Genomic DNA, 12,188 nt, shown 5'->3' with positions numbered 1-12,188 from the left:
AGTGCTGCCCCCACAGCCCAGCCCAGACCCCAGACCCCCCTCCCACCCCGCCCAGCTGTGGGCACAGACCCGTCCCCCCAGACAGCGGGGTGTCCTCTGCCCCCCGGTGCCCTGACAGGGCCATACTTGGCCGGTTCCTGGAGGTCGGGGTGTCTGGGGTGGCCCTTGGCATTGTGGGCAGCTCAGAGCCCCCCATCATGGAGAGCTGCTCGTCCTGCTGGTTCCCATCAGTGCCGTCCTGGCCCGACAGCTGCATCGCGTCCTTCTGGGAAGGGGAGAGCGTGTGACCCAAACACGGGGCCCCGTTCCGCATCCCCCGCAACCCTCCCCCAGCCAGCTCTCCCCGGGGAAACTGAGGCACGGATGGATCCCCCCACAGGCTCAGATCCCCCTCCCCACCTCTGTCATCCCTACCTTGTTGGGGCTGCGGGCACTGGGTTTGGATGGCCGTGGGGTGCTGGGCGGTTTGGGCTGGAAACGCGGGGGCGTGACGGTGTGTTGGCCTCCGCAGCTCCGCGGAACAGTGGGGTATCTACACTCGCCCGTCCGCTCCCTGTGGGACAGGACATGGGGGTGCTCAGTGCCCGGCAGGTGGCACCCCGTGTGTCACTCGACGCCAGGGAGGGGTCGGGGGGTGCTCCATGTTCAGGGGGCAGTTACTCACGGTCCAGGTGCCAGCATGTTGAGGGGCCGGTCGCAGGACAGGCAATGGAAACCGGGCAGCAGCTGCCTGGAGGGGGGAGAAAAGGGCTGGGGAGCTCCTGGGGGGCACAGCCCCACCTGCACACCTGCCACAAAACGCCTCTGCACCCACCCCCCAAGACTGGTTCAGGAGGGCTCCTCCCGCACGTGCCCCCTCATTGTGCCGCCTCTATCGCTGCGAAGCTGCAGCTGGCAGGAGCACAAGGCACAGCCACTTGCTCAGCATCCCCAGGGGCGCTGCCCACGTGGCTCCCACGCCAGGTACCACACCGGCACGAGCCGGGACAGCCAGCAGGAACAGGGCCAGCACTGCCAAAGCCACCACTGTCCCCATGGCACTCACTTCCTAATCCCAGCGGCACTGTCACGCTCTGCCTGCAGCGCCTTCTCCTGGAGCTGCCCGCTGAGGCTCTTCCACCGCTCCTCCTGCTGCTGCCGGAACGCCCCCAGCTCCCGGCGGTCCAGCTGTGGACGGGTGACACCCTCAGCCAGCTACCCCAGGATGGGACATGGCGGTCCCCGGGGGCACAGCCGGGAGGGGGGACCCTCGCAAGAATGCTGCCTTAGGCTGCCAGGCCCCCAAGGTGCCAGTTCTGCGTGGAGGGGACGAGCCCTCACCTTGCAGTCCATCTGTCTCTGCAGCTCTCGCTGGAACTGGTGCCAGCCCTTCTCCTGGCCCGTCACCTGGCTCGTCACCTCCTCCATCATCTTGGTCAGCCGCTCCTCGCACGCCTCAAGCTGGCTGCGACTGACTTTGTCAGCCAGGGCGGCTTTGTCTGCTTTCTAGCAACGGGGAAAGGCAGGAGAGCGGTGGGGACAGGATGCAGGGACAACGGGAGAGGGAGAAGTGGCTACGTGGCCCTGTTCACCCCATCACCCCCGTGGGGTTGGTCCCACCAGCCGAAGGGACTCGGGGCCACAGAGGGACCTGGCAAGGGACCCGCAGCCGGGCTGGAAATCCTCCCTCCCCCTGGCTGGTTCTGCCAGCTGGCACCCAAGGGACAAGGGGTGTTTGTCACCCTGCCTGGGACACCCTTGGCTCGCACCAGGGCCCCTCGAGCCTGTACCTCATCGATTCCCAGCACCAGCATCTCCTCCTTGTCTGCTTGCTTCTTCTCCAGCCTCCCCAGGGCCTGGGACAGAGCCTTCCAAGGCAGACAGCAGCCCGTGATGCCACGGCAGGGTCGGAGCTGCCCCCCGGCCAGCCGAGCACCCCCTGCCTCCCCACCCCATCAGAAACCTCCAGGAAAGGCATGGGGAAGCTGTGCAGGGCTGCGAGCAGGGTGGCAGGGGGACAGACCCCTTGGGGTCCCAGCCTGGGCTCTCCTGCGGGTTACAGCCACCCACCTTGATGTCATTCTGCTTCTGCTGACGATCCTGCTGGAGGTTTGCAAGGGCCGAGCTCAACTTCTCATAGTCCTTTTGTAGCTGCATGATGCTGGCCTGGAGGCACTTGAGTTGCTCGTCCTGCTGCAGGGACTAAGAGGACAAGGCGGTGCTGAGCAAGGGGGTGGCTGCCCCGCGGGGACAGACCCAGGGTATTTTGGCTGGTGGCCACGGGCCCTCAGTGCAAGCAGGACATTTGCTCCAAGGCTTTAGTTCCCTTCCGTGCTGCTGACTCTCACAAGCCAATTAGGGGGGCAGCGAGGGGCTCCCCCACGTTGAAATGTCTGAGGGGTCCTGGCAGCTCAAGCCCCCTACACCACATCTCCTTACCTGTCTCCTCCACTTCGGATGACTCTCCACCTTGCCGCCCGCCTTCTGGACCAGGGACTCCACCTGCTCCTCGAGCTTCTCGCAGCGCTGGAGGAGCTTCCCCAGCAGCACCCTGGTGTCCGGGCTGCAGAAGTGGCACCCTGCGTGCTCGTGTCCCCCGCTCTGCGCGGTCGTCCTCGGCTCGTCCACCTGCTGGCAGGGGAGGAGGAATCAGCTCTGAGCCGGGCTGGATGCCGCCCACAAGCCCAGGTGCCGTGGAGGCTCCATGGCCCCGTCCAGCCAGGGGACGTGGCCGGGACCCCGCCAGGACCCCCCCCGAGCCAGCGGGGGCTGGGAGCGCTGCCCCCGGGCCTCACCTCTGCCTGCAGCTGCTGTGCTGCCTCCATCACCAACTTATTCACGTACTTGGCCGCAAACTGCTCCAGCTCGGCCTGGGTTGGCTCCTGCTGCTTCCCCAGCTCCTTGCGCTCTGCCTTGACCTTCTGTCCCTTGGGCCTGGACAGCGAGACAGGGGCAGGGGCAGGCTTAGCCTTCGTGGGGGTGTCCCTCGGCCCCCAAACTGGGATGTTCCCAGACCCCAGGCTCCCTCACAGCCCTGCAGGTAGGAAACCCTCTCCCATCCTTTTACCGCGGCTGTTGGGTCATCTGGCCACTGCCGTCTGCTTTCCTACCGGCTCCAGACCCCCTCGTCTTTCTGGGAGCATCCTCCACCTTGCTGATCTGGGAACGGCAGTGGGGGGGGTGAGGGCACAGCCCCCTGTGTCATTCCGGCACGGGGAGCCTTCAGCTGCCCCCTCCCTGCCCAAACTGCTGTCCCCACAGCCCCTCGGGGACTGCTGCCGGCTCACCTTCTCCTTCTCCCCGTGGAGGGCCCTGGCCGTGTCCTGCAGGAAGGACACCTGGCACCTGAGGTCGGCCAGGATGCTGGTGATGCTCTGCCGGCCTAGAGGGACATGGTGCAAGGGGATGTGCTGTCGGTGAGGGGGTCTCACCCGTGGGGCCAGGCTCTGAGCATGACGAGCCCCTGACCCAGGGTGTCCCCACACCAAACAACCCCGCCAGCCCCCCCGTGCTCTCACCTCCCTTTGGGAAGAGCCGGCGCACGTCCTCAAGATCTGCGCTTTCTGCTTTTGTAGATTTAAGCTGCTCCACCTGTTCCTTCAGACCAGCGCAGAGCTGGCCGAGCTGCCCAACCTGTGACAGCACCTCCCGCATCTCCGACTCGTAGCTTGAGGTGCTGGTGGAGCCCCAGGGCTTGGCCGGCTCTTGGGCATCCCCTGGGATGGTGGCTTTGGAGCTGGAGGACCCAGGCTGCACCCCAGGGGTGGTGGTGTGGGTCCCAGGGGATCCTGCCTGCATCCCCGCGGTGCTGGCCTGGGCATCAGGGGCCCCTGGTTGTGTCCCCAGGGAGGTGCTGGCCTGGGTGCCCGGGGATCCTGGCTGCATCCCCGGGGTGGTGGCGCTGGCACCAATAGACCTCTTGTGAATGGAGGGAGCGCCTGACAACTTCACAGGGGTCGCTGGTTGCCCCTGTATCCCTGCTTGCATCCCCGGGGAGCCAGACCCTGCAGTCCCCTTGCTGGTCTCCATCCCAGGCCGTGTCCCACGTCCCTTTGGCTCCAGTGCTGAGCTCCTCCTGGCCTGGCTGTCCACGGCCACCCGGGTGGGCTCAGCGGGGGCAGACTGGCCCCCACCACCCTCCTGGGAAGAAGAGGCAAAAGGCAGCAGGTTTACTGGCAGCTGGGCAGCCTAGAGGACAGACCCCAGAACCCCCCGCCATGTCCCCAGTCCCCGTCCCCAAACCACCATCTTGCATGACCAGACTCGTGTTGAAAACGAGAGCCCAAATGCAAAGTGATCACGGGGTCAGCCCGGCCATGGAACCAGAGGGATGGGATCCCCAGGGATGGAACCCCCAGTATCACTGCCCAGCACCCCAGCCCACAGGCTGTGCCCCGAGGCAGGAGGGCTGGTGTCCCCGAGGGAGCGGGGGACGCAGCCGCCTCCTGTCCCTGCGCAGCCCGGCAGCGTCCCGGGGCTTCCCCTGGAGCTGGGCGAGGAGAGGGACACCCGCTCAGATGTGGGAGCGGGATTTAAAGAGTATCCCCGAGTGAACTGGGGCAGGAGACAGAGGGACGCTGGGCAGGGCTGTGCCTGGGGACCGCGGCTGAATTGCATGGGCAGAACTTTATCTCCCCTCCTGCCCCTCCCACGGTTCTGTTTTGAGGGCTCTCTAGTTCAAAAGTGCCTTAGCAACTCCTGAGACACCCTTCCCATCTTCCCTCCTGCTGCCCTTCACGCTGGTGACACCGATGGCCGTGGGGCAGGGGCACAGTGTGACAGGGCAGCAGGAGCGGGAAGGGACGAGGGCCCAGCTCCCTCCCGGGGCACCAGGGGATGCTCACCAGGCCAAGCGTCTCCTGGATCTCCTGGATGTCCTCCGCCAGGCCGGAATGCGCCTCCTGCAGGGCATGCATGTCCTCTGCCAGGCCGACATGCGCCTCCTTCATCTCCTGGATGTCCTGTTCCAGGCCAGAATGCGCCTCCTGCATGGCCTCCTTCATCTCCCGCACGTCCTGTTCCAGGCTGGACTGCGCCTCCTTAAACTTGCTGATCTCCTCCCACAGGTCCTGGAGCGAAGCCCTTTTCTGGGAGAGCGGGTGGGGGGTGAGCCCAGGGGAGGGTCCCTGGGGACCTGGGCCCCGCTGTGCTCTGCTGCGGGAGCTCGGGCTTAACCCAGCCCTTGGGCTGAGGGCGGCACGACGGCAGCGCGGAGCCCGGAGGAGGGGGCGTCTCGTGGGGGAGCACCCAGGGACCAGCAAGAGCATCTACCTTGGGGACATCTCTCTTCTCCTCTTCCGTTGTTTTTGGCATGGCCTCCTTGGCCACGGAGGAGACCTTGGAGTTGCTCCCGGTCCCCTCCAGCGTGTCCTTCTCATCCAGCTGCTGCTTTGGTTTCCAGAGGTGCTGCCCTGTGCCCAGGGCTCCATCCTCCTCCTTCTCCTGGCCAGGCTGGGCCTTGCTGTCCTGATCCTTTGCCAGGCCGGGGGCCGGGCTCTGCTCTGGCTCCAGGACAGACAGCTCCTGCTGGCCCAGCTGCCCGATGATGGCCTCAAGCAATTTGTGCAGTGCCACCAAGTCGACAACCCCCAAATGGGGTGTCCCCATGGCGGCGTTCAGCATCTCCAGCAGTCCACGTGTGGCCATCGCTGCTGCTCTGCCCGAAAACACTGAACTGGATGTGGGAAGACGGGAGCTCTTCTGTCCGGAGATGATGTTGGAGGGATGGGCAGCCAGCAGCCTTTCTCCTCCTCCTTCTTGCCACAGAAAGTGATCCAGTCACCAAACAGATCCAAGTGCCAAAAGCAATCCGAGTGATCAAAGTGATCCAGTCGCCAAACAGATCCAAGTTCCGAAAGTGATAAAACCACCAACAGCAGTTCAACCACCAGAAGTGGTTCAACCACCAGTAGCGATCCTACCACCAAAAGTGATGCAACCACCAATAGCAATCCCACCACGAAAGCAATCCAACTGCCAAAATGAGTCCACCACCACAGTGATCCCACCACGGCAAGTGATCCCACCACGGCCAGTGACCAAATGGGCGAGGGGCACAGGTGACAGGGGACAATATAGTGTCTCTGTTGCCTGGCAACAGCCGCCCCAGGAGCCAGCGGGCGCCGCCCTGGTCCTTTGTGATGAAGTCACCCACGGGATGGGAGATGCTGAGGCTCCCTCCTGCCTTTCCCACTTTACCACCTACAATGCAGCTGGTGACACCTCCAATGTTGTGGCAGGTCACTGCAGCCCGTGCCCAGATTCAAAGTACAATCAGACAGGTCATGGGGAATGAAATCTCATTTCACTCAATTAAATACCCTCAGTTTTAATTGCAGAGAGAATGGCTTTATCCGTGTTGTGCACTAAATGAAACTCTCCCGACGTCTCACCCTTTCCTTTCCCCATGGCACAGTTGGCCTCGGAGGCGATTCCCCTTGGCGGCAGATGTGCAGCGACTGGCTCACGAGTGCACCAGCACCTGGGAACCTGGGCTGAAAACAAGGTCAAAGTGCCTGGTTTAGGACGCCTTTCCCTGCGGTTCATCAAGCAGAAGGGTGTCTTTTGAGAGGGAGCTGTTCTGAAGGGATTTCTTCTGCCTCTCTTGACCGTTGGCACGAGCCAGCGGCTGCTGACCAGGAAATGTGCCCATCGCTTGCTCCCTCATGAACACTGCTCTGGCCTTTGCAGCTAGAACAACATAAACCAGAGGATGTTTCCTGTCACCTCTGCAAGAAGGTGGTTCAAATGCAAAGGCTGATCTTGCCTGTAAGCAGCACAAACTGCTCTAGAGACAGCTCTTTGCTGGGGATGGAGCTGCGAGAGAGGTTCTCCAGCTGGCACGGCTGCCTCCCTTTTGAAACACGGGCAACCTTGTGCTGGGAGTCCCGTCCCTCAGCCTCATGGCTCTGACATCTCCTCTGATGCTTCAGAAACGCTGCTGCTAGCTACACAGCCATTGCAAGATCCTTTTGCACTGCGAACTGAAGCTGCTCCATAGCTGAAAGGGAGACCCCAACACAGAAAGCAGGGCTGCCATGATTCCTCTGAGAGTGAACCCCACATCCCAAAGAAAGCCGGTCCTTGGAGATGGCCAAGTTTGGAGCAGCGCTGTCACACGTGAGCTGCGAGTCACACAAGGAAGAGTTCCAGGGGACGGAGCGTGTCCCCAGATGGTTTTTGCCAGCGCTGACTGAGGAAGAGGCGTCCTGTCCAGGGACCTCTGCACAGACATCTCCAGGCAGAGCAAGACACCGGGGGGCAACAGCCCCTCTCAAACCCCAGTTTTGCACCGCAAGTGGCCGCACGGCAATGGGCAAGCGTTCATCCCGGGCCAGAGATGCTGGCTCCAGAAGTCATGGCTTGCTCCCGGGAGGGTCTTCTTGTGTCAGAACCTCCTGTGTTTCGCCACGCATTTTTCACTGTCAATGACTTTCATTTCTTTTCCCTCTACGCTCTCCTCCGGTTTTGCCGTGGAGAGCAGATGCCAACAGTCTATTCCAGCCTTACGGGATCTTGCAGACTTCTCCTTTGCTGTCTGTGGTGCTGGTGATTGCCTTCTGCTGCCCCTGGTTCATGTTGAAGATTAATTCCTGGCAGACGCGGTTGGTGCTGCTGAGCAACACTCTTGGCTTTGTGCTAGTGCTCAGTAGGACACCTACAAGGAAGCAGGTGTCAAAAACCTCTCGGTTCTTGTGTTGAATGGTGTTGTGAGGAATCATTTAACTTCTCATTTTCATCGTGAGCTCCTGGGGTTTTTGGCAAGACTGGCCTCAAAAAGGGCCGGGTCTGTCCGGGGGGGAGGTGGGGAGGGCACTAAATTCAGCTCAGTGCTCAGAAAGCAGGGGCCGTGCCGGGAACCGCGAGGGGCCCGGCCAGCGCCTCGTGTCCCGGGGGCCCTGCCTGACTTTCTGTGTCCTAATGGGGTGCGAAGTGGAGCAGGGGACAGGGAGCCGGGTGAAGAGGGTCCTGTGGGACCCCAAAACTCTCCCCACCCATCGTGCTGGTCCTCATTGCATCACCTCATCCCTGCCCGGGGCAGCTGGCATCAGAGCAGTGTCCCCTCCCCAAACCCGCTGCACCCCAGCGCTCTAAGCACCCTGGATGGTCCAAACTGTCCTTCGCAGCCCGAGCTGGCCCTGCCTGGGCTGGAGATCCTCCCCAGGCAGCCCCCACGTTCTGGGGGTGCCACCCAGACCCTGCAGCGCTGGGTACCCCAATACCCACCAGAGCTCGGCTTCGAGCATCCCCTGGTGCGGGATGCAGCCAGATCTTCAGTGATGGGGAGTTGGCAGGTTGGGACTCCAAAAACCATCCATGGCCGATCTGACACCCCCGCAGATGTGCACCCCCAGCAACACACCGGCCACACCACCCAACTTCCCCGACGCTCTGGCCACGTTCTCCAAGCTGCGAACCCCCGAGAGCCACAGAGCAGCATCAGCCCCATCACCTCCATGGCCTGTGCCCCCGGGAGCTTCAGTCCCTACTGGGCTTCCTCACCCACAACCCCCAGCCCGCCTGGCTGCCCCCTCCTCACCCACCGCCCACGGCCTCCACCACCCCCTGCCCCCCAGAAAGCCACGGCCACCATGGACAGCCAGAGACCAGACTGGGTTGGCGGAGGTGGGGGGGGTCAGGGGGGTCCCGGGCCAGGGTGCTGGGAGCGGGGGCTCCCCTGAGAATCGCACTGGAAGAATTTTCTAGGTATTATTTCTAGGGTGGGGGGCACACACTGCTGGGGAGGGCACTGGCCCTTGAGAGCCTCTAGATGGTCTTTTCTCCCCTCATTTTTTAAAAATATATATTTAATATATATAAATCTAGAGAGAAGGAGCAGCAGCACAGAGGTGGGTGCTGGGTGGGGGGGGTTTCTTAACGCCCCCTCCCACCAGCATCGCTGCAGCGGGGCGGGAGAGCGAAGGGGACGCAAATAACGAAGAAATCAATGGCCAGAGGCAGCTGTCGGCACCCAGGTCATGGCTATGGGGGCACCCTGGATTGGGGGCACACAGCCGCTGGGCCCCCTGCCTCTGCATGTCCCAGACCCCTGATGAAGCCCCCAAAACAATCCCCTCCTCCGGCTCCCATTACCCTTTGTCCTATCATTGTTTGCCCCCGAGAAGAGCCTGGCTCCATCCTCATGGCACTCACCCTTTATATATTTATAAACATTAATGAGGTCCCCCCTTAGTCTCCTCTTTTCCAAACTAAAGAGACCCAGCTCCCTCAGCCTTTCTTCATAAGGGAGATGCTCCACTCCCTTAATCATCTTCGTAGCCCTACGCTGGACCCTCTCCAGCAGTTCTCTGTCCTTCTGGAACTGAGGGGCCCAGAACTGGACACAATATTCCAGATGTGGTCTCACCAGGGCGGAGCAGAGGGGAAGGAGGACCTCTCTCGATCTACTAGCCACCCCCCTTGTAACACACCCCAGGTACCATTGGCCTTCCTGGCCACAAGGGCACAGGGCTGGCTCATGGTCACCCTGCTGTCCACCAGGACCCCCAGGTCCCTTTCCCCTACACTGCTCTCTAATATGTAGTTTCCCAACCTATACTGGAACCTGGGGTTGTTCCTGCCCAGATGCAGGACTCTACACTTTCCCTTGTTAAATTTCATCAGGTTATTCCCCGCCCAACTCTCCAGCCTGTCCAGGTCTCTGGATGGCAGCACAGCCTTCTGGCGTGTCAGCCACCCCTCCCAGCTTGGTGTCATCAGCAAACTTGCTGACAGTACACTCTATTCCCTCGTCTAAATCGTTAATGAATATACTGAATAACATTGGCCCCAGCGCTGTCCCCTGAGGCACTGCACTGGATACTGGCCTCCAGCTGGCCTCCGCACCATTGACTACCGCTCTCTGGCTTCTCTCCTTAAGCCAGTTTGCAACCCACCTCACTGCTCTATTGTCCAGACCACACCTCCTCAACTGAGCTGTGAGGATGCTGTGGAGACTGTGTCAAAGGCTTTGCTGAAGTCAAGGTATAGACCACATCCACCGCTCTGCCATCGTCCATCCACCTTGTTACATTCTCATAAAAGTCAATGAGGTTGGTCAAGCACAACTTACCCTTGGTAAAGCCATGCTGACTGCCCCTAATATCCCTCTTATCCTTGATATGCCTTGAGATGGCACCAAGGATTAGCTGTTCCATTACTTTCCCAGGGACAGAGGTGAGGCTGACCGGTCTGTAATTACCCGGGTCCTCCTTCTTGCCCTTTTTGAAGACTGCAGTGACATTCGCTTTCCTCCAGTCCTCGGGCACCTCCCCCGTTTCCCAAGACTTGGCAAAGATGACGGAGAGCGGTCCAGCAGTGACTTCAGCCGGCTCCCTCAGCACCCGCGGGTGCATCCCGTCCGGACCCGTGGATTTATGGATGTCCAGACTATTTAATTGCTCCCTAACCCAGTCCTCATCGACTAAAGCAAACTCCTCCACTGACCTGGCTTCATCCGGGGTCTCAGGGGTACAGGGCTCCCCAGGACGGCCTCCGGCAGAGTAGACAGAGACAAAGAAGGCATTCAGGAATTCTGCCTCCTCTGTATCTTCTGCCACCAGGGCACCCACCCCGTTCATCAGTGGGCCTACATTGCCTCTGGTGTTAGTTTTATCTGCTATGTATTTGAAAAAGTTCTTTTTGCTGTCCTTGACCCCTCTCGCCAGCTGTAATTCTAGGGGGCCTTGGCTATCCTAGCTGCCTTCCTGCATCCTCTAACAGCAGCCTTATATTCCTCCCAAGTGACCAGCCCCTGCCTCCATGACCTGCAAACTCTCCTCTTCTGCTTGAGCATACCCAACAGGTCCCTGTTCAACCACGCAGGCCTCCTGGCTCCCTTCCTTGACTCCCTTCGTGTGGGGATGCTCTGATCCTGAGCGTGGAAGAAGCAATCTCTGAATGCAACCCAGCTATCTTGGGCCCCTTTTCCTTCAAGCAGTCTTGCCCGTGGGATTTCCCCCAGCAATTGCTTGAAAAGGCCAAAGTTGGCCCTGCTAAAGTCCAGGGCTGCAATTCTACTTGCTGTTCTGTTCCTGCCACCCAAGATGCTGAACTCCACCTTCTCGTGGTCACTGCAGCCCAGGCAGCCCTCAACCTTTCCTGCTTCGACCAGACCCTCCTTGCTAGCGAGGATGAGATCCAGCAGTGCACCTCTCCCAGTCGGCTCCTCCACCACCTGCATGAGGCGGTTCTCACCGATGCACGGCAGGAACCTCCTGGACTGTGGCTGGCTGGCTGAACGGTCCTTCCAGCAAACACCAGGGAACTTAAAATCCCCCACAACAACCAGGGCCTGTGACCGTGAGGCCGCTCTCAGCTGCCCATAGAAGGCCTCATCAACTTCCTCAGCCTGATCTGGTGGCCTGTAACAGACGCCCACAGCAGTGTCACCCCTGCCAGCCTGCCCCTTGATCCTGACCCATACACTCTCAACTCGCTCCTCATCCGCTCCTGGGCAGAATTTAGTACACTGTAGCTGCTCTCTCACATAGAGAGCAACTCCACCACCACGCCTGGCTGGCCTGTCTTTACTTCATTTGATGAGGTTAGTTGTAATCGTTTAGTTTCTCGCTGACAACACGTCTCTTAATTATTAGTTAAATACAAACTAAGCTCTCAGCTCCTAAACAACGTGTTACTTAACCTTCCGTCTCCCTCTTGTCGTGCAGAAGGAGCTAAAAGGTGAAAAACGTCCCCTCACCGCGCAGGCGGTCAGAAAGCATTTCCCTCACGTCAACCGGTTCCTGAGGGCCGCATCTTGTAGAACTTCACCGCAGCGTACGCTGACTCGGCAGCTTCTCTTCAAAAGCGGGAAGAGAAAACAGGGACCGGCACCTGAAAAAACAAGGCAGAGAACAGAGCAGCTGGGAACACCGTGTCATTCGCACGTGCACGTCCCACAAGCCCCCGAACGTGGGGGGGCTCCCCGAGGAAAAGAAAGCGGGGGCAGCGCCCCAAACAGCCGCAGCCCCGGCCCGCAGGCCGGCAGCCGCCCCCCGGCACGGCAACGCTTCCGGCCGACCCGAGAAGGGAGCCGTTCGTGCCGGCCGGTATCGACACCCCCCTTTTCCAGGCAGCTCGGAGAACTCCCTTTGCCAGCGTTGTCCTGGTACGTTTCCCTCGTCCGGCTGCGCTTGTCTGTACCCCGCGTGCACCATCAAGACGGTTTTCTAGGCACGTTTCCCATTGCCTCGTTCGCACAGAGCTTC

The 12,188-nt window shown here is 60.8% G+C and overlaps 1 protein-coding gene across 30 annotated transcripts in view; it reads right to left on the bottom strand.

The window, feature by feature from the left end:
- Positions 1-11,847, bottom strand: part of LOC135578272 (uncharacterized) — a 39,798-nt gene extending 27,951 nt beyond the window's left edge. For 24 of the 30 annotated variants that reach the window (XM_065049532.1, XM_065049535.1, XM_065049537.1 and 21 more), the window contains exons 1-14: positions 5,251-10,954; positions 4,824-5,066; positions 3,498-4,119; positions 3,267-3,361; positions 3,047-3,138; positions 2,775-2,913; positions 2,419-2,610; positions 2,050-2,181; positions 1,770-1,847; positions 1,321-1,485; positions 1,046-1,167; positions 665-730; positions 415-553; positions 127-265 (exon numbers count right to left, since the gene is read on the bottom strand). In XM_065049532.1, the coding sequence (XP_064905604.1) occupies positions 127-265; positions 415-553; positions 665-730; positions 1,046-1,167; positions 1,321-1,485; positions 1,770-1,847; positions 2,050-2,181; positions 2,419-2,610; positions 2,775-2,913; positions 3,047-3,138; positions 3,267-3,361; positions 3,498-4,119; positions 4,824-5,066; positions 5,251-5,625 (2,599 nt within the window). In that variant the 5' untranslated portion in view covers positions 5,626-10,954. Of the gene's footprint in view, positions 1-126; positions 266-414; positions 554-664; positions 731-1,045; positions 1,168-1,320; positions 1,486-1,769; positions 1,848-2,049; positions 2,182-2,418; positions 2,611-2,774; positions 2,914-3,046; positions 3,139-3,266; positions 3,362-3,497; positions 4,120-4,823; positions 5,067-5,250; positions 11,174-11,623 lie in introns of those variants that run through there. The other 6 variants (XM_065049538.1, XM_065049539.1, XM_065049536.1 and 3 more) reach the window with 6 other exon arrangements.
- Between the last annotated feature and the right edge of the window lie 341 nt (positions 11,848-12,188).

The sequence above is a fragment of the Columba livia genome, chromosome 1 (assembly GCF_036013475.1).
Source record: "Columba livia isolate bColLiv1 breed racing homer chromosome 1, bColLiv1.pat.W.v2, whole genome shotgun sequence".
In the NCBI taxonomy this organism is placed as follows: Eukaryota; Metazoa; Chordata; class Aves; order Columbiformes; family Columbidae; genus Columba; species Columba livia.
The sequence above is the reverse complement of the archived record's forward strand: the minus strand, read 5'-3'. Positions and strand labels throughout refer to the sequence as shown.